This window comes from Monodelphis domestica, chromosome 1 (genome assembly GCF_027887165.1).
Source record: "Monodelphis domestica isolate mMonDom1 chromosome 1, mMonDom1.pri, whole genome shotgun sequence".
In the NCBI taxonomy this organism is placed as follows: Eukaryota; Metazoa; Chordata; class Mammalia; order Didelphimorphia; family Didelphidae; genus Monodelphis; species Monodelphis domestica.
Genome location: NC_077227.1, coordinates 113,831,694 through 113,851,726, shown reverse-complemented (window position 1 = coordinate 113,851,726; position 20,033 = coordinate 113,831,694). Strand labels below are relative to the sequence as shown.

The window sequence follows — 20,033 nt, the reverse complement described above, 5'->3', positions numbered from 1 at the left end:
ATTTCCAATAGACAATTAATGATGTGAGATTAAAGCAAAAAGGAGAAACTGTGTTGTTATATAGATCTGGAAGTCATCTACATTGGGATGAATAGTTAAACCCATGAAATCTGATATGGTTATGGAAGGAATGTACAGAAAGAAGAAAAGGAAGCCCAGGACAGAACCTCACAAAACACCCACAAATAGGGGATATGATATAGATGATAAGCCAGCAAAAGAGACTGAAAAGGAATGGTCACTGAGATAGGAGGGGAATTGTAGAGATTAGGGTCACTAAAACTGGTATGATCAACAGTATCAAATGTAGCAGACAAGTCAAGAAGGATTATTACTGAAATAAGGCCATCAAATTTGACAGTTAAAAAATGACTAGATTTCCAGCAAAGATTTCCAGCAGACTAACCATATCTACTTTAGTAAAACTGAAGTTTCTACTAGATCCAATAATGATCAAGAAATCCAGTGAGATACTAATAAGTAATCCTATACCAGAACTGCATAAAAGGTCATTTAGAAGCCAAGTAGACAGTTGGAAAGTAAAACTACAGTTTTTTGTTTTTTGTTTTACAATAAAACTAGTGATAAGGTAGGTAGGACCAAGCACAGCTATTGTGGCATTGTCCAGAAGCTGGGAGAGCAAAGGGGTCCCCCTAGAAAGTTGTAAGCTGGGCAGAAATGCCTAAGAGGACCTTGAAAATATCAGAGAGCCCCATTGGGCAGAGACAGGACATTTGGATTTGGATGCCTTGGGTCTGGCTTCCCATCCAAAGATCTAGCCTAACTTCAAACAGTCAAGGTAAAAATAAAGGAACAAATGACCAGATATAAACCAATCAGGGATGATCACTCCACCCAAAAGTGCATCAGGGATATAGCCTGACCCTGGCGTAAAGCCCACATCCAGCAAATAAAGCTGGAGAGATGATCAAATCAGAGAAAGCACCGACCAGTATAAAACTGGTCACAAATCTAAAACCCCCAAAAGAAGAGCAACTTTGTGCAACAGCAAAGAGATGAACTTTTCACAAGAATTACCTAGAAGAGATTGAGCAAGAGATACCAATGAGATAAAGGCCCTAAAGGAAATAAATCATTTAAGAGAGAACTAATAATTTAGGACAGCATCCTCCAAATGATGGACTGTCTTGAAACTAGAATAGACCAAATGTAAATCCGACTCCATGAGACAGAAAAAAGTATTAGAACAAAATCAGAGATTGAAAAAACAGAAGTGTAAGACATCTGATATAAAAAAAAAACTACTGACCTAGAAAATAGGTCAAGGTGAGAATTTAAGAGCCAGTGGACTCCCAGAAAGCTGTGTTTAAAAAAAAAAAAAAACCTCTAGTCACTGAAACTATACACATCTATTAGAACTGTAGGGAAAAGTGAAAGTAGGAATAGTTAGAATCCACTGATCACTTACTGAAAGAAACTCCAGAAGAAAAGGTTCCAGAAATGTCAGTCAAAAATCCAAGGAGTAGTTCAAGAACCAAGGCACCAGTTCAAGACCTTATAAGTCCTGGCAGCTTCTATTTTAACAGAGAAGATCTTGGAATACATGCAAAAGACATATAGCATTACAATTAAGGATAGTTTATCTTGCATCACTGAGTATAATCCTCCAGAGCGGGGGAACAATGAACCTTTAATGGAAAACTGGACTTTGGAGTATTCCTGATGAAAAGACCAGAACAGAATAGAAACTTTGAAATACAAATACAAAGCCCAAGAGGAACATACAAAGGTAATTTATTTGAGCCATTGGAAGGAGCCACATGATAATGCAGTGCTTATTTTCTAGTGGAGGAAAAAAAAAAACCAAGTATCCCTTCAGGACCATATCTTAAAAGGGGTACTAAGGGAGTTAAATAAGAAAAACAGAAAACCTGAGGTTGGATTAGTTCTCTTCTAGGGATTTAAAATTGGGAAAAGAGAAGGGAGGAGGATAATAGAAGTATATTAGTGTGGAAAATAGGAAGAAGATGTTGGAATTTTTCTCTATATTATAATTGGGGCAAGTGAAAAGAAAAGTATACAAGATGGGAGGAATCAGTATTAGATAAAGTTCAGTCTTATCTGACAAAAGAGGATTGAACACCATACGCAGTTTGGTATAGAAATATATCAAATTCAAAAAGGAAAACAGTTGAGATAGGGAAGGGAAGGTGGTTAACAGAGAGGATAATACCAGGCAGAGAACAGCAGCAATACCACTATCCTAACCCCCTTCATAAAAAGAAAATATATTTCGTGATCCTGCAGAGGAATGTTAAAAAGAACTAGAATATGAGGGAGTATTTGCCTTTGAATAATTGGGGAATAGCTGAACAAACTATAATAAATTAATATAGTAGAATATTATTGTGACTGAGAGATGATTTCAGAGAATCTTGGGCAGTATGACTTCATACATGATAAAAGGAGTAGAACCAATAAAACAATTTATGCAAAGACAGCTACATTGTATAAAAACAATTTTGAAAGACTGAATGTTTATTAAAGAAGTGATCTCTCATGTTTCCAGAGGATGTATGCACCCACTAGAGAATTGATACATAGTGCAAAGACTTTTATGGCATGATTACTATATGGATTTATTTAGCTTGACTTTGTTATATGGGATTTTTTCTTAATGAGGTAAGAGTCAGGGGGTAAGGGACACTGAGCAGCAGTGATGTAAAAAAAAAAAAGGCCAGTAATAGAACATTTTTTTAAATACACAGAAGTGAATTGAAAAAAGTTGAAGAGGAAGGCACAAACAGAATAGTATTGAAAGTAATGTTTAGAATTTATTATAATTTTTTTAAGCAAGCAGAATAAAATGAAGATTCATCATTTTATAGACAAACCTTGTGTTTGGCTATATGCATGAAAATGTTCTTTTTGTTTTTTAAGTTCAGAATCAAAAAATAATTTTTGAAGAGATCATTGTTAACTTTGGAAAAAGCAGTTTCATTTGAGTCAGTGATGAGGGCAGAAGCCAGATTGCAGAGTATTGAAGAATGAGTAAGAAGAGAGAAAGTGAGTATAAACTTTTTCAAAGTGTTTGGCTGAGAAAGAGCAAAGAAATATAGGATGATAGCTTGAGGGAGTTTTTAAGGATGGAGAAGACTTGAGTTTGTTTGAAGGCAGTAGGGAAAGATCTAGTTAATAGGGAGAGGTTGAAGATTTGAGGTATGCCAGGATGATTGCAAATACCATCTATTGGAGAAGATTGGAAAGGAAAGGTCAAGTCTATATGTAAAAGTGGGGCCTTGAAAGAGAATGACTACTTCGTCAGATACCAGGAAAAAGGAAATAAATATAAGAAATTATGTCAATTTTTATTACAACACTTTGTGGTAGCAAACAGTTGGAAACAAAATAGATGTCCTTCAATTAAGAAATAGCTAAATAAATTATGATAATCCAATGTAATGGAGTATTACTATGCTGAAAGAAACAATGAATCTGAAGACTAAAAATAGCATAGGAAGATTGATATGAGACAGAGAGTAAATGGGACCAGAAAAACAACCTATACATGACAACGAATTATAAACAGAAAGAACTACAACATCAGCTACAAAACTAAAGTATATTCATGTTATAGAAGCTCGGCTCTCCCTCTCTACCCTACCTCCTCCTAGACGTTGGGAACTATCAATATGAAAAAATGGTGCATATAATGTTGGACTTAATTGATGTGTTGGTTATTTTAGTCAATTTCTCCTTTTTTTAAAATTCTGTATAATATAGGCTAGCTCTGTGGAAAGAGGAAGGCCATATGTGGAGTAAAAGTGATGTCACAACAAAAGAGATCAATGAAATTTTTAAAAGATAGTATCAGAGAATAGGATTTGATTTTCCAAATGAAGATATAGGATGCAAAGTCTTCTGGCCAGGAGTGAAGTCACCTAAAAAGTATCTGAAGTGTCTAGTTGAGTTCCAAAAGGACTTTATATTGAAAAGGGAAAGGAGAAAACAAAAACTTCTCTTGTATATCCATCAAGCTAGTACTAGAGAGGGTAGCTAGCTGCAAATAGATTTGGAACAGTAGCAACAGCATAGATACTAAAGAGTTCATAGCAAAGTCCAAGAAAGAAACCAGCAATACAACACAACATATTCGCTACATATACACAAGCACACCAATTATAGATAACAAGCAAGGTGAAGCAAAGAATCTACCACAAGAAGGCAAATTTGGCTTTATGTCTACTATTCAGAATTGGTGGGATGATAACACATGACCAGAATATGGCTTTGGAATGTTATACCTTGTTCAAATTAAAAGGCAGGCACGGGGATATGGCAGTGGTGTAACATTGTATTTATTTCTACTTCTTGTTTCTCCATTGCCTTCTTTTCTGAATATTATCTCTTCTCCCTTCCCTGTCCAGAAAGAGCTTTTTAAAAGTAGGAAAACACCAAGTTAGCAAAACTAAAAAATCCCCCCAAAACATGTCTAATATATACAATATTTCACACCCATAATCCCCTCTCAAAGATGGGAGGACAGTGAATTTTCTCAGAATTTTCAAGGATATGCTTAGTCATTGTCATTTTGAGCATTTATTATTTTTTGTTTTTACATTGTTGTAACTTAAATATTTTGTGTTCCTGGTTCTGTTTGCTTCATCCTGTGTCAGTTCATATATCATGCTTCTGTGAATTTTTCATATTTGTCATTTCTTCTGGTGCTATCATGTTTCATTTGATTTATACACCAAAGTTTGTTTAGTCATTTGTGTTTACAAGGCATATGTATGTAAAGAAATCCAGAAGAAGCGCTTTGGAAAACTTTTGGATAAAGCCTGGAGGAGACAAGACCAAATTATGTTGGTGTGCTATATAGGTTCCTTTTCCCAATTTGGTAGAAATCAATTCAAGAAATAGATCTCAAGTCTGGAACAGATGCATGATATAATAGTGATGAAAGATTTTGATTATCTGAGCATATGCTGGTGCATTCTTTCTACTTAAAAGCAGATCAGCTAATTTTTGATGTACCTGAATGATAATGTAATCCATCAAAAGATGTAGCAACTAGGAAAGAGGGCTTCTATTTGGGATCTAATTTTTCACAGCAAAGAAATGATCACTTAGGTGGAAATGATTGAAAATCTGAGGTATAGGAACCTTGCTACCTCAAAAAGTTATTCTACCAATATCTTGTTATATATTGGGCCTGCCTTTATGCCTTTGAGTTTGTGAACTAATAGTATTTAAAACTTAAGTAACTTTTCTTATGTAATTCCAAGTGGAAGAGTATTATACAATAAGAAATGAAACTACCTCTCTGTATATGAAGTACATGCTGGGATGCTAAAAAAAAAAAAAAGATATGGTTCCTAAGCCATCATCAATAATCTGAAAGTCATGGAAAATGAGAGATATGACAGGATCAGAGGGGGAAAATGGCCTGGTTTTCAAAAAAGGAAAGAGAACTGAGTCTGTAGCCAATGAGCTTGGCACTAAGTGCCTGTGAAATTCTAGAATATGTTATTAAAGGAATAGCCATTGAACACCATCCTGAAAAGGAAACAGTGATCATAAGAGCCATTATAACTTCATTAAAAACAAAGTAAAACAAGTCATGATATACTAACCTCATTTCCTTTTTTTGTCAAGGTTATTAGCCTGGTAGATCAGGGAAATGCTGTAGATACGGCTTACCAAGATTTTAACAAAGCATTTGATTTTCTTATGTTGTCATGGACAATATAAAAAGATATAGTCTAGATGATAGTATACTTAATAGTTGAATAGCTGGACCCTAAATTTAGCTTTAATGTCTGTCCTTCCACCTGCTGACTATCTGATTGACCAGTCCACTTGGATGTTCCCACAGTATCTCCAATTCAGTATATTTAAAATAGAACTTATTTTCTCCTCCCTTAAATTTGCTATATTTTCAAACTTCCTTATTTTTGTTGAGGGTGCCACCGTTGACCCAGTTTTGCAAACATGTAGCTATCTAGCTTTGGTTTTCTTGGCTCCCACAAGCTCCATACCCAATGTGACAAGGAAATCACTTTAAAAGACTAATATATATTAATTTAAGGTCGCCAAGGAATTCAGCTATGTAATTCCTAAATGAAAACTCAAGTCAGCAGTCAACCTTTTATGGAGTTTAATTACAAAACAGGATCAAGAAAGGTATTAGAGATAGAGAGAGAGAGGGAGAGAGAAAGGGGAGAGAAGGGAATAGGGCTTAAATACCCCTTCTGTTTAGGCTGGGCCAAAAGGCCCAAGCCCTTAGATAGCTGAGGCAAAGAAAAGAGATCAGTCCCTATCACTCACGTGACCAAAATGGAGAAACAGTCTCAGGGGCCTCCACCTCCAGCTTCCTTCAGAGCCGACTCTCAAAGCACCACCTCTCCAACCAACCACCCCAGTCCTCAGATCCCTCTATCTTTAAGGAAACCATCCAAGTTCCCTCCCCTCAGTTCTCACATCTACCAATCACTGTCCATGTCTTCCCTGTGCCAATGGTGGCTCTAGCTTAACCCAGGACCGCCCAAAGGTCTGTGGCTTTGCTGCACATGTCTGTTGAAGGTCATATTCTCAATAATTAAATCTTGATCCTTTGCTGCAGCCCTTCCTAAATCCTGTTAGGACTGAGTGGGGTGGAAATTGTATTTTCCAAGACCTGCTTCTGTCATTCCAAGTATCTCTATTGTATCAATTCTAAAATCAATCATGACTCAAAGAAATTCCTGTTCTATGCTTAAGCATAGGTCAAAGCCCTTTCCATTGTTCAGCAAAAGGTTTCTGTCCTAAAGTAATCTTAAGAAGGGAGGAGGAGGAACCTCCCATGCCAATGGGGTTCACATTCCAATAGAGTTCCCACTATCAATAGGAAATTTTTCAAGTATGAAATTTCCCAATGGTGAAATTTCCAACATTTATAAGTCTAAGAAATTTTAAGGTTTACAATCCCCCCTGATGATCATTGGGAGACTAGTCTCCCCATTGATCATTTAACATAATCATTTTGTAGTTCTAAATTCACTTCTAACTAAAGATATACACAATATTCAATTTTCTAAGAGAAATTAGAATAGTGAGAGAGGAAATAGAAAAGAAAAGAAAGCAAAACCAATGTTTTGTTTGCTAGGCGCATTGACAGAAAGCCAAATTAGGGGCAGTCCCTTTTGGCATAAATGTGTACAGTTACAATAAATGTTCAATCAAAAGTTCAGTCCAATCAATCACATCCAAAGTTCATTCTTGATCTTCTTGATGAAGTGTAGGTTTTCGGCATCTTTCTGCAACAGTTCATTCTCTGGATATAAAAGTTTCAAGCTTCTTTCTTGAAGATCTTTTCTCAAACAGAATCAAAATCTTTGAATTTTTTATAACAGTAAAATCTTAAACAAAATTCTTGGATTTTTATAAAAATACAATCTCAAACCAAAAAAAAATTCAAAAATAAAAAAAATTCTTAGATTTTAAATTAAAATACAATCCCCCCTGAAGTATTAAAAAAATATATATATCAAGTTTAGCTCAGAATGTAATGTTCAGTTATGGGGGTGTATGTGTCAATTATCAAAAGAATAGAAAAATAATAAAAAAACATAAGAAAAATTCAAAATAGGCCTTGTATAGGTCCAGTTTAAAGTAATTTCTATCCCACAAGTATGTAGGACAGGATGCAGTAATATTTCACTTAGCCATTTGTAGCCAAGACTACAGGAAGTTGCCATAATATAAGAAGAAAAGAATTAGAATTCTATTTTGATGGGGAAATGTCATTCCCTCGTCTGATTTTTTTTTTCATTCAGGGATATAGGGAGCCAGCATGATAGTCAAGCTTTGTACTTGTTTGAGTACTTCATAAAGAGTGTAGATACAAGGAAGTCCTACGATTTAAACATAAGTTAAGCGTCGCAACCTCGAGTCTCACTTTAATATTTCTTGTGTGCTCTATTGGCACTATCCAGGTTTAGTCTGTGCTCCTTGTTTTTATCCCTTTTCCTGGAATCAGACACAAACATTAATCACAGTCCTATAATATTTTATCAATAAATGGCAGGTTCCCATAGTTTAAAGCTTTTAGGCATATATTGATATTATAGCAAGAGTATATATATTAACTTGTATTACTGCAGGAAAAAATAATATTAATATTAATTATGTGTACCTTCAGTACAAAAAATGAGAAAAACATCAAATATTCTGATCAAAAAATAAAAGAAATAAGAAAAATAAGAAAAAAAATCAGTAATTCAATATATTCTTGAAAAAAAACAGCATCCATTTGTCTATGGATTATTATCTCCAATTCATATGATAAGATATAGTCACAATTCATATTATAGGATAGAGTCAATCAGTCTCAGCAGAAGATGCTTTCTTCACATGTGAGCAATGAATCCAAGAGTCTCTTTCTCCAATCTTTATAGATGTTGGAGTAGTTAATAATATTTGGAATGGTCCTTCCCATGAAGGTTGAGTTGCTCCAGTTCGCTTGAAATTCTTGATATAAACTTTATCTCCTGGGTTCAGGTCATGCAGAGAAAAGTCTAATGGTCCAGCTTGTACTGCAGCTCCGGATTCATGAAGTTCACGTAGTTTGTGCTGTAACTCCTGTGTATAGGAAGCAATAGTAATATCTCCCCCTAATAGCGATGTATAAGCCGGAGAGAAAGGCTTAGCCTGTATAGGTGGATGTCCAAAAAGCATCTCAAATGGTGAAATATGTAAGTCTCCTCTAGGCCTGCTTCTAAGATAAAATAGGGCCAGAGGGAGAATTTCAGGCCATTTTAAATGGGTCTCAGTGCATAATTTGCCAATCATAGTCTTAAGTTCTTTGTTCATTCTTTCCTACTATTTGGAGAGGAGAAAAAAAACTGAAAAAGGTTAATTACTATCAACAAAATCAATACAATCTAAGAAGAATCATCTTCATTATATTAGGAAGTTCCTTGGGCACTCTCCTGAAGGTCACCTCTCTGAGGTTCATTAGCACCTTGAGCATGTTTTGGACGAGCGCCATTTCTCATATATTGTTGTTGAGTATTATCATTTTCTTCATTTGGAGAATTGTCATTATTTTCCCAATTCCTATTTCTATAATTTTGCTTTCTAAAGTTCTTATTTCTATATTCATTATAGTTATTTCCATAGTCATTATTATAATTTCTAGAATTCTGGTTTCTATAACCATTATCATCATTTCTATAGTTATTATTTCTAAAGCTATTATTAAACTGTGTATTCCTTCCAAACATCTTAAGAAAGGTTCTACATTCCATCATTTTGTGGCCCTTCTTCTCACAGAAGTGGCAAGTAATGGATTGATAATTGGATTTCTGGAGAGGGGCAATTGTCGTTGGTTCATTATCATGCCCGCTTTCTAATTTAATCATCCTATCTATTAAATATCTTATTTTTTTCTTCACTTCCTCCATGTCATCATTATTTTCTTCCTCCTTTTCTTTGTTTCCCTTTAAAACATATATAGCTGTTTTTCGCAATTCTTCAAGGTCCATATCTGACCATCTTGGGCATTGTGTTCTAAAATAATTCTTAATTGCTTTGCAAGAGTTATTTACAAAAATTCTTCTAACTTGTCTTAAACTACTCTCTTTAGTTAAGTCCCAATCTAAGTATCTGTCCCCAAACTCGATAATTCTATCCATAAATCTGGAGGGTGATTCTTCTTCCTTTTGCTTAATTTTTTCCAGTTCCATCCACTTATCTGTACTGTCTGCACATTCCTTCATTGCCGTGAGGATGGCCTCTCTACAACTGTATCGTTGTAGTAGATAATCCTCAGGATTGTTATAGTCCCATTCGGGATCCTGAGATGGCCAATGTGCTGCATTACGCCCCCGGGTTTTGTTGACATGAGCAATTATTTTATTTTTTTCACGTTCACTTAAAAAAGCCTGTAGTAAGTTCTCAACGTCCTTGTAAGACGGATTATACTGAAAAAATATGTCTCCCATCTTTTTTGTTACTAGAAAAGGATCTTGTTCATATGTGGGGATATTTCATGTAAATTCATTTATTTCTTGGGGAGTAAACGGTATCCTATGTCTTAAAGTCACCACATCCCCATTCCGTCCTATTTCAGGTACTTCTCTTAGAGGAAACAGGCCTCTCGTTGAATTTTGTACCTGTGGGTCAGTTTGACAAGGACAGGTTTCTCTAGGAGGACAAGATCTCCTTTGCGTTGGAATTTGGTTTTCTGTAGGAGAGGGAACATGAGAAACTGGGATTGCAGGGGAAGGGTTTTGGGGATTAAATTCAGTCAAGATTTGCACTGCACGAGAGAAGCGGTCTGTTAACTGGGCTATAGGGAAGGTGTTTTCCATCTCTATTTCAGGGAAGAAAATTTCCTCATTCAAAGGTTCAGAAACAAGTCTGTTTCTGGTAGAGTGGTTGTTTGCCAATTGATTCTGTAAGAAGCTTTTTAGATCTTCTAATTGGGCTTGCATTTTATCCTCAATTTTTCCTATTTTATCCTCCATATTTCCTATTTTATCCTCAATATTTTCTATTTTATCCTCAATTTTTTCTATTTTATCCTCAATATTTTCTATTTTATTTCTATTTTTTTCTCCAAAACATCTCTTGTATTTGTTTGCTTTTCTCTACACAGGTGGCCACTACTCTAGTTCAGCTCTTTATCATCTCTCACCTGACTCTTAGTTGTCTGATTCCAGTTTCTCTTCTCTCTACTGCATCTTCCATGTTGTTGCTTCTTAAGTTTCTTAAGGTATACATTTTTTCCCTTTTACAAAAATGTTCAGAGGCCCTCTTTTGTATCTAGGATAAAGTACACACATAGCCTGCCATTGAAAGTTCACTATCATTTGACACCAGCCCATATTTCCTAGCTTTTACTACTACTTTTTTGATACTCTGCATTCCCTAATGCTGTCCCTTGAGCTCTTCATTTATCTCCTCCTTCCATGCCTTTTTAGGAGCTGCTGCTCATGGGTGAAATGTACTCCTTCTTCTCCTCTGCCTCTTAAAAGAATCTTTATCATTTTTACAGGATTAGTTCAGCTACCATATCCTATGCAAAACCTTCCGTGATCCCCACTCTACCTCCTGATTCTTCTCTCCCTCTTCAGATTATCTTATATTTATTCATGTGTGAGCATATCCAGTATGTCCCATCAAAATGTAAACTTCAGGGGACCAAGGCTTTTTTTTTTGTCTTTATAGCTTCAAAAACACCTAACAAATGATTCATGTTTTCTCCCTTCTCTCTTCCCTCCCTCTTCCCATGGTTGACAAGCAATTCCACTGGGTTTTACTATCACTCAAAACTCATTTTCATATTGTTCATTTTTGTAATAGAGCAATCTTTTAAAATCAAAACTTCAAATCATATGCCTAAATAAACAAATGATAAATTTAAAAAAAAAACACCTAACAAATAGATACTTAATACATGTTTGTTTAATTGAATCTTGGGCTTACTGCAGCAACAGTCTGATCTACCAGAAGATGCTTCTTCATTCTCACTGTGATCACTAGTCCCTCTACTACAGTGGTGAGTTCACAGTGAAGATGAAGAAGGTTTAGGAGAAAGCGAGGCATAGTGAGAAATAGAATGATAGAAGAATCTTTTTCCAAGGGTGGTTTTTCTGAAGTCACAAACACCTTCCCGGGGCTACATTTCCTGTCAGTAGTAGCTTCTTAACTTCTACCTCATGAAGGTCTGAGTAGCCTTTTCTGTAAGCTCAGTGTAGTGACTAACTTAGCCTTGAGAATAATTTTATAAAGGGTGGGGGTAGGAGGGGTAGGATTCTTTTCCCTAACAACTATGTGAAGGTTAAAATGAAGCAAGCCTCTGCTGGAGCCATTAACATTCCTCAAGAAGAAGAAAAGCTTCCAAAGAGCACCCAGGCCTGGCAACCCAGTGCTAGGTCCTGGAACAATAATTCACCTTAGGGACACCAGGGCCCCCCTTGTCCCCTCATGTTTTCCAAGAGATATGAAAAAAGTGTTTCTGATACACTTCACTGGAAATACCTCTTACCTCCCCAGCCCTCTGCTTTCCCCACCACCAGCCCAAGGGAGAAAACAACCTGACTGAATAAGTAGGCCATGCCAGGGAGCCTACTACTGATTTTTATAGAACTCAGATAGAGCTGACAACCATGCAAAACATTGCAAACCTGTGTCGGCTACAGATTTAATACATTGTCCCACCCACACAAATAATTCATGCTTCTGCGCTGATGTCCAGAAAAAACAAATCAATGAAATGCTGGGCTTCTGCATATAGTGGCCACATTTCCACTGATGCAGTGCACCGGAAACACCCAAGCTTCAGTATTGCAGAGCTAGCATTTTGTGATTTAAAAAAAATTTTTTTACATGAAAGATAAAAGTGCATTTTCAAATGATTGAAGGTTAGTAGGAGGTGTAAATGTGGGCACTTGTCACATTAATTCCTCAGATGATTAAGTTCTTTTTTCATTTCTTTAAAGCTGTTTGTAGTTGGGTTTGATGTCCTTGTTCTGGAGGAGTGTGTTGTAGCAGTTACCAAGGTGACTTTAGCTGACTTTCAACAATTTTCTCCCCTACATCTTGAGATTTTCTAGATGCAGCCGTGTATGTTGTTGATTCTTCTGTCACCCCCACCTCCCTGTGGCTATTAATCTGCATTATTATTTGTGCTAGAAGATAGTAGATTCTTGGAGCTAGATATTCTGCATTCACAAACTTCCCAGCAGTTCCATGACATGTGAATCTCAGGCCTGAGCTCTAAGAATAAGAAACCAAAAGCCAGGATCTTAGCACCCCACCCCCACCCCATGTTACTGGTCTTAGTGGAGGCCATGCTGTTGTCTATAGTTTTCATGAGTTCTGCTGTTAAACTTCTTGATTGAAGGCAGTCTTGGTGTTTCCTCTGTTACGTGTGAGCTCTCCCCACTCAGGTTGAACAGAATCAAGGTGCCATCAAACTTAAAGCTGGCAGTAACTGTGGGACAGTACAAAGAACACTGGGCCTGGACTCTAGACCTGTCTCTGTAACTACTTCTCTGGGAGACCTGGAGCAAATCACATAATTTCTCTGGATTTCACTTTCTTCATCTCTATTCTTTGACAGGCTTTGATATCCTGTGAGTGTCCTGGCTCTGGTGTTGAGCTATTTTAAAGATCTGGTCAAAGAATATATACTGAAGAGAAAGAGATGGTGAGGGTAATTATGGGAAAGGCTGCTTCAGACTAGTTTGTGAAAGAGAAGCCAAAGCTTAATTTATATTCTGGTAAAATCTCAAAATCGACCAGAGAGATTGGTCATATACTATAGCAGAGTAAACCACCATTCTTTCACTTTTGGTGTCACCTTCTAATACTTTGACTTCCTGTTCTTCCCAGGGTTATTCCCTTACTCCTAAAAAAAAATCCAAGAAGCTTTCAGTGACTCCTTCCCCCCTTCAGTTCTTTAACCACTGTGGTCACACAAGGGGACATTTGGACTTTTCCATGGCTGGCAAGTCCCAAGATCCTGGGTGGCTCTTAAAGTTGGAATGATAAATTGAGCTTTTTACTCAGCGTTTTGATAGACATTTGGGTAATTGTTTTGAGGTTCACAATCCAAAACCAGAATCCGGTCTTTTGAATGGTGTCAGTGGGTAACCAACAGCTCTGATTAAGTGCTTTTGAAAGGTTGTCAGAGTAGCTGAATTTGAAAGAGTAAATGTTACTTTGCAAATGTACCCAGTAACCCAGCTGTGGAGGGCACAGGGTTGGAAATTGTGGTTGTATCATCCACCCCTGACTCCCAGCAGGGATCAAGGAGAGGAGTCCTCAGGCCAAGCTCCCAGACCAGGTGGAGGTTGAATTGTCTTTGAGAGACATCTGGCAGTGGGTAGTGAAATGGGGCTAATGGATCTGTCTCAATTTTGCTGTTTTGAATTTAACCCCCAAAGTTGTCCTGCCCAACAAGAGGTACCTCATCCTCACTAGCTCTCAGAAGAGAGCCCCATTTCCTCTCCCACATTGAGGATTATATGTCATTTTCTGGCCAGTTAAGGGATATTTATGTTGCTGCAGGTCCCTGCCCATTGTGGGTGGGGAGAGCAAAGGCAGAAAGGGTTTGTGTACTCAGAGTCAAGACTTGTGTCCCTGCCACTTAGGGGTTAACTGGAAGAAAGTTCTGAGAATTTAGTATAACAGTGCACTCTCATCCTGACCTTGGTGAAATGGAGTCTGAAGTTGTTAAAAGCTTTCAGTGGGGTCTAGAGGAGAATGTTAGTGGCCACTTTGGCCCAATCTGAAGCCAAGTCCAAACTGTGTCAACAGCCCCTGGATTCTTCTTTCTACCCCCAACAAGAAGCCATTATACGTATGATTTGACTTACATCCAGTTTGAAGCGACCTTGCCTATCCCTCCTTTCTCCATGAAATTCTGAAATTGCCAGTGTTAATTTGTGCTGAATTTGTGTTTGTTTCATAGGAGTCGCAAGGACAGTTTAGAAAGCGAGAGCTCAGCAGCTATTATTCCCCATGAGCTAATTCGCACACGGCAGCTTGAGAGTGTACATCTGAAATTCAACCAGGAGTCTGGAGCACTAATTCCACTTTGTCTGAGGTGAGCAAGAAGCGGACCAGACCCTCTAATCAGGCTTGCAGTGCCCCAGTTTGGTCCCCAGGTGGCGGTCTTCCATTCATAGGACATCCCCTTTCTCCATCCTTTCCCAAACCCCCACAGACTCTGCTGCAATCTGAAATGTGATCCAAAACACTCAAGAAACCATCAGCCTTTGGCACACACATTTCTCCCAGTGAGGTTGCCTCTTGCCCACAGGGCTGGGAACAGCCTGAATTTCAGGGATTGGGAGTGGAGGACTCTTTTTGAAGCTTCAGTTAATGTGTGTGTGAAGAGAAACGTGTGGTCTTTGGATCCTAGAACTGGTTGCACCAGGTCATGTCTTAGGAATTCTCCCATACAGTGTGATGCTAAGTTGGAAACTCCGCTCTACCCAAACCCCCTTACCAGTGTCCTTTAAACCTTTCACTAACATAGATGGGAAGAAGTTGTAGGAAGATGAGACTAACCTCTTTAAGGCATTGTTACCAAGAAGAGTCTTCTTCTCTTCTTCTCTATCTCAGCTCATGTCAACCATGACACTCCCTTGGGCTATAGGAAGGGTACCATTAGACCACCTCCTTAGCATTTCCACCTCTATTCCCTTCAATCTGTTACCTGTAGTAGTTATCTCATAGACTCTAAAAGCTAAGAGATATTGAGTGACCTCTCTCTAAGCTAAAGTAGTTGACCAGGAAAACTGTTGATCAGCCCAGTAATTTAGGAGTGGCTGGCTGTCCAGCCAAGGAAGCCAAGTTTCTCCAGAGATCAGTTTTTTAAATCCTCACCTGGGGAGAATGGCAGTTCTTCCAGCACTCATTTATCATGGGGCAAGGTATCCTGGGGGATTGGGGTCCATTCTTCTTGTTGACCTTCTAATGCAAAATGACCAGTTTAACTCCATTGCTAGCTGTAGGCTTAATCTGGGGCCAATAAGTTCAGCTGTGGCCCTCCTGCCACTCACATCAGTACCAGAAAAACAAATTCTGTGGTTGGAACTCAACTCCAAGTCCCATGGACAATGTAGAAGACAGAATCTGATGCAGCTGGGCTTTTCCACGGCCCTTTGGAGTTCAGCCCTGGGTTTGATGTCATAAAAATTTATAAGAATAACTCCCTTACTCAGGAAATAGTGATCCAAAAGTGGAGTTCCGTTTTTCTTACTTCTTCCCTTCCCTCCATGCTAGGGCACTTTAGTGCTGGGTGAATGGAAGAGGTCTGGGATAGAAACTTTTTAAATTTGGAATTTCCATCATACTCTGTAAGTTAAAGGCCTTATGCATCTCAATAAATGGAGCTTGGATGGGTACCAGTGGGGGGTAGGCTTATACAAATTCAGAACCCAAACCCAGGAAAGACTACTTCCTTTAAGGCTTCTTGTGTTTGGACTTGGCTCAGAACATTTGGTTTGGAGATGGGTTAATTCAGAGCAGTGTGAGGAAAGAAAGAGCAGGAGTTCACTTCTTTTTCAAATAGTGATATTTATTCTATTATTTTACTCTCATTTTCACCCTGTGGATTGTCAAGGATATGGATTGGGAATAACTTAACATTTAACCACCATAAATTCATTCATGCTTTAATTCAACAAATATTTACTGAGAGCCTCTTTCACACAGTACTCTGTTTGAACTCCTTGGGTTGGTTACTCAGATGCCAGGCCAGATGTTGTAGCAAAGATTTTTATAGTGAGAATATTGGGAGGCAGGTGCAGATATAGGCACAGAGGGCAAGTTTTGTATAGTGGTAAAGGCCTAACACATTAGACTGCCAGCATAAGTTCACAGGTCTAATTCTCCCCCCTTTCCCCCTTACCTACTTATACAGAGACTCTGGGCAAGTCCTGTTGCCTCTTTCTGCCTCAGCTTTTAACTTTAAGTTGAAGGGATTGTACTAGATTACTTTCTGGCCCTCTCATCTCTGATATTTGGTGACTCTGAGGCCTTTAGAATCCCTTAGAAGAATGAAGCTGAGAGAAGTACCAAGAAAGAGCTTATCTTTAAAGACCCCTGGCAGAATTTGGTTCCTGCCTCTGAAAGTAGAGAAGAAACATATTGACTCCACTTCCTTCCCAATCATTTGGAGGGATGTTTTGGCAGGTACACAATACCTAATAGTTCCCCAAAGGCACTGTCATTCATCCATCTTGGGACTTGTTCTTCAGGAGCCTTTCTCCTCACTGTCTCCTTATTTGTCCCTCACAGGGGCAGACTGTTACATGGACGGCACTTTACATATAAGAGTATTACAGGGGATACAGCCATCACATTTGTATCAACGGGTGTGGAAGGCGCGTTTGCCACTGAAGAGCATCCATATGCAGCCCATGGACCCTGGTTACAAGTGAGAAGGCCTTTTTTCTTCTCTCCCCTCCTTTCCAATGTCCAAAGCCCTCTTCTCCTCATCTGGCTCTCAGCAGCCTCTTATTTCAGAGGATCTGGTGGCAAGTTATTTTTCTTAGACAGCAGGCAGGCATTCTTTCTCACAGGGTACCCTAAGACAGTGGGTATTATCTGAGGGTAACTTCAAAGAAGGTCATTCCTTACCTAGTGAACAGCCCTTATACCACCAGTATCAAGTGGAAATTATTCTAGAGGATGAAGGTCCTGCAGGTATCTCACCATAGAACCAGCTATGCTTCTGACCAGCCCAGTCATGCTGCTCTGTCCAAGCCCCTCCAGCATCATTTACTTTGTGTCCAGAAAAGCCTCACAGATTTGAACTTCCCCCTTAAATCTGGGCAAACAGAATGCACTCTGTGCTTTAGGAGTCCTAAGGGAAATAGTGAACCATCATTCCATTGGCATATGAATCACTTGTGCCCCACATCTGCAGGAATCTCCCTGGACTTTTATCTGAAACCACAAGCATGGACCAAACAGAGCCAGGTTCTGTGGCCCAGGTACAATTATGTTAGCGCTCTCTCTCTCTCTCTCTCTCTCTCTCTCTCTCTCTCTCTCTCTCTCTCTCTCTCTCTCTCTCTCTCTCTCTCTCTCTGTCTCTCTCTGTCTCTGTCTCTGTCTCTCTGTCTCTGTCTCTGTCTCTCTCTCTCTCTCTCTGTCTCTCTCTCTGTCTCTCTCTCTGTCTCTCTCACTAGCACCAATTGTGCTAGTGGGCCCAGGTCTGAACCCAGGTACACAAAGAAGGAATCTGCTTGGTGTAATTGAAGGTGATCATTCCTTTAGGCACCTTTTTCTTGGGGGTGCAAAGCTCCAAGACTCTTGAGAACTGGCCACCAGTAGGAAATGAGAGGCTGCTGGGTCTGTCGTCCTACATGTCCTCTTTCCCTCTCTCTTTCCACCTTTAAATTCTCTCATATTTTTAACTTATTGTCTTTTTGGTCTGTCATACTTCCAGAGCCATTGGAGAACTGTTGGGAGGTGGGATACATGGGAAGTCACACCTCTCTATCAATAGAGGAGGAAAATCATATCCTCTCTAAAACTTTGTAAGCTGGAAAGCACTATGCTTATGTCAGGTATATCAGTTATTGTTACTTGGAGTGGGGAGCGACCATGGGAGACTCATGTCTCATTCATTTGGAGATAAATCAGTGAGGAAAAAAGAAATTTACTGGTTTAGGAGGTCATCTGTATTGACTAAGATGACTAAGATGGGGGGGTGTCTTTAATATTTCTTTAATAAATATGTATGCTATATGTGTGTGCTTCAGCTGGCAGCAGAATTTCTTCTCCTCTATGCTCCCGCCCACTAAAAAACCACTAACCTTTAATTAAAACAAACAGAAAACAGAGGACATCCTACTGCACAGTACAGACCAAGCCATGGTAGAAATTGAATCTAGTCCTTCAGGGATATTGTGCTCCATAAATTATCTTGCCTTTTTCCACAGTCATTATTACATTGTTTCATAACAAAATTACTTTGAACCATAAAGTTATAAATACATTTTTAAAGTCCCACTTGGTAACATTAGATTTCTTGTCTCTGTGGTGTTGATAGTTACTGTAGCAAAGGTTCTGAAGTGTAACACTTGAAATGAGCCCTGCATACAAGTGGAAGCGTCTGCTCCTGGCCTGCTCCTCTTCCCCATTTCCCCCATGTGAGAGGGACTCCTCTGCTGTTCAGTGGAGAATGGGAAGGAGAGGGCCTCCTCCCCCTCCCTGGGCAGAGTGTGTGTCCTGGGGGAGGGGAGGCCTGGTGCTGGAGAGAATCTGTGTGACACCAGCACAGCCCCAGCCTCTGAGAGTTAATGATTCATAATTCCCAGCAGATGATGCGTGCTGACAGGTCTCAGCAGAAATGTCCTCAGGATAGCATTAATATGTATTAAAGGTTCAAACAAACTTTCTCGGGAGAGAATGGATTTGGGTATTCCGAACATGGGAACACGTTTCACTCGGTTACACTTCAGAAAGAGCCCTTGACTCTAAACTGGTATTCAGAATTCAGCCAATGCTTTTTTTTTTTTTACTTAGCAGCAGGGGAGCTTCCAGGCCAATAAAGCCCATAGCCCCCAAACCACTTCTGTGGCTAAGAAGGGGAAGAGGCAGGTGCTGCCCCTGTCTTCTAACAGGGAATGGGACTTAAGTCCTCCAGACACTGCCCAGGCTTCCCTTGGTTGTTCTAATTGAGAATGTATCATAAATAACTGCTGGCACACAGGTTGTACTCCTCTGACTTCTATTTTCTTAAGGCTCATTCCCTGGCCCTCAGTCATTTAACAAAGCCAGATGAAGAGAGCAACTGAAGTTTGGACTTTGGGGTTCAAGGGCTTTCAAAATGCCCTAGAGACCCAGCTGTGGTGGGGATGCTAGGCTGGAGCCATAGAATATTCAAACATGGCTAGCCCTTAAGTATAGCCCTCAGTACTTTAGGGAGAACTAGAGGTGAGAAAAGCAGATGACCCTCTTTGGTTTCTAGGAACCAGTGCTAGGTTTTGCTCTCCCAGCTCCCAAGTCACTCATAGGCAGCCCCCTCAGCAGGGTCTGGGCACACAGGGCTCACTGACACTGCTATACATGCTCCCCAATAGTGGGCCGTTGCCCTGGGAACCCGGGGGAAGTGGTGGGAACGAACCCATTCGCCTCACTGTATTTCAATAAAGTTGCTGTGCTCAGAGCTGCTTAATCAAAGGCTTGTGTTATTGGACTCATTAGTGTGGTCCGCCACAGGGGCCTGCTCACGTGGGAGCTCCCAGGGAAGACTGGCATGCGCTCTCTCTCTTAAGCACTCTCTGGGCTCTGAGTTGTTTCTCTAGTTCTTTCTCAGGAGCCCTGGGAAACCTTCAGAATCTTCCCCAGCCCAGTTCCTAGTCAGTCCCCTAGTCCTCCCCCAAACCAAGCAATCCTTATTTGTCATGACAGGATCTTACTGTTGCTGCCACTGCAAACTCACATTGTGGCGATCTGGAGCTGTAATCACTTCCAGGTTCATGCATTCTACTCATTGCAGATGAGCCCTGGATGCCTGATAGAACTGGATAGCCCTGGATAGGACTGATCCTATCAGATAC

At 39.4% G+C, this 20,033-nt stretch overlaps 1 protein-coding gene across 2 annotated transcripts in view; it reads left to right on the top strand.

The window, feature by feature from the left end:
• The window catches only part of SUFU (SUFU negative regulator of hedgehog signaling), a 178,221-nt gene that overhangs the window by 144,023 nt on the left and 14,165 nt on the right, over nucleotides 1–20,033 (top strand). For both annotated transcript variants that reach the window (XM_001369211.4, XM_007479094.3), the window contains exons 9-10: nucleotides 14,426–14,560; nucleotides 16,762–16,900. In XM_001369211.4, coding sequence (XP_001369248.1) covers nucleotides 14,426–14,560; nucleotides 16,762–16,900 — 274 coding nt within the window. The remainder of the gene's footprint in view (nucleotides 1–14,425; nucleotides 14,561–16,761; nucleotides 16,901–20,033) is intronic.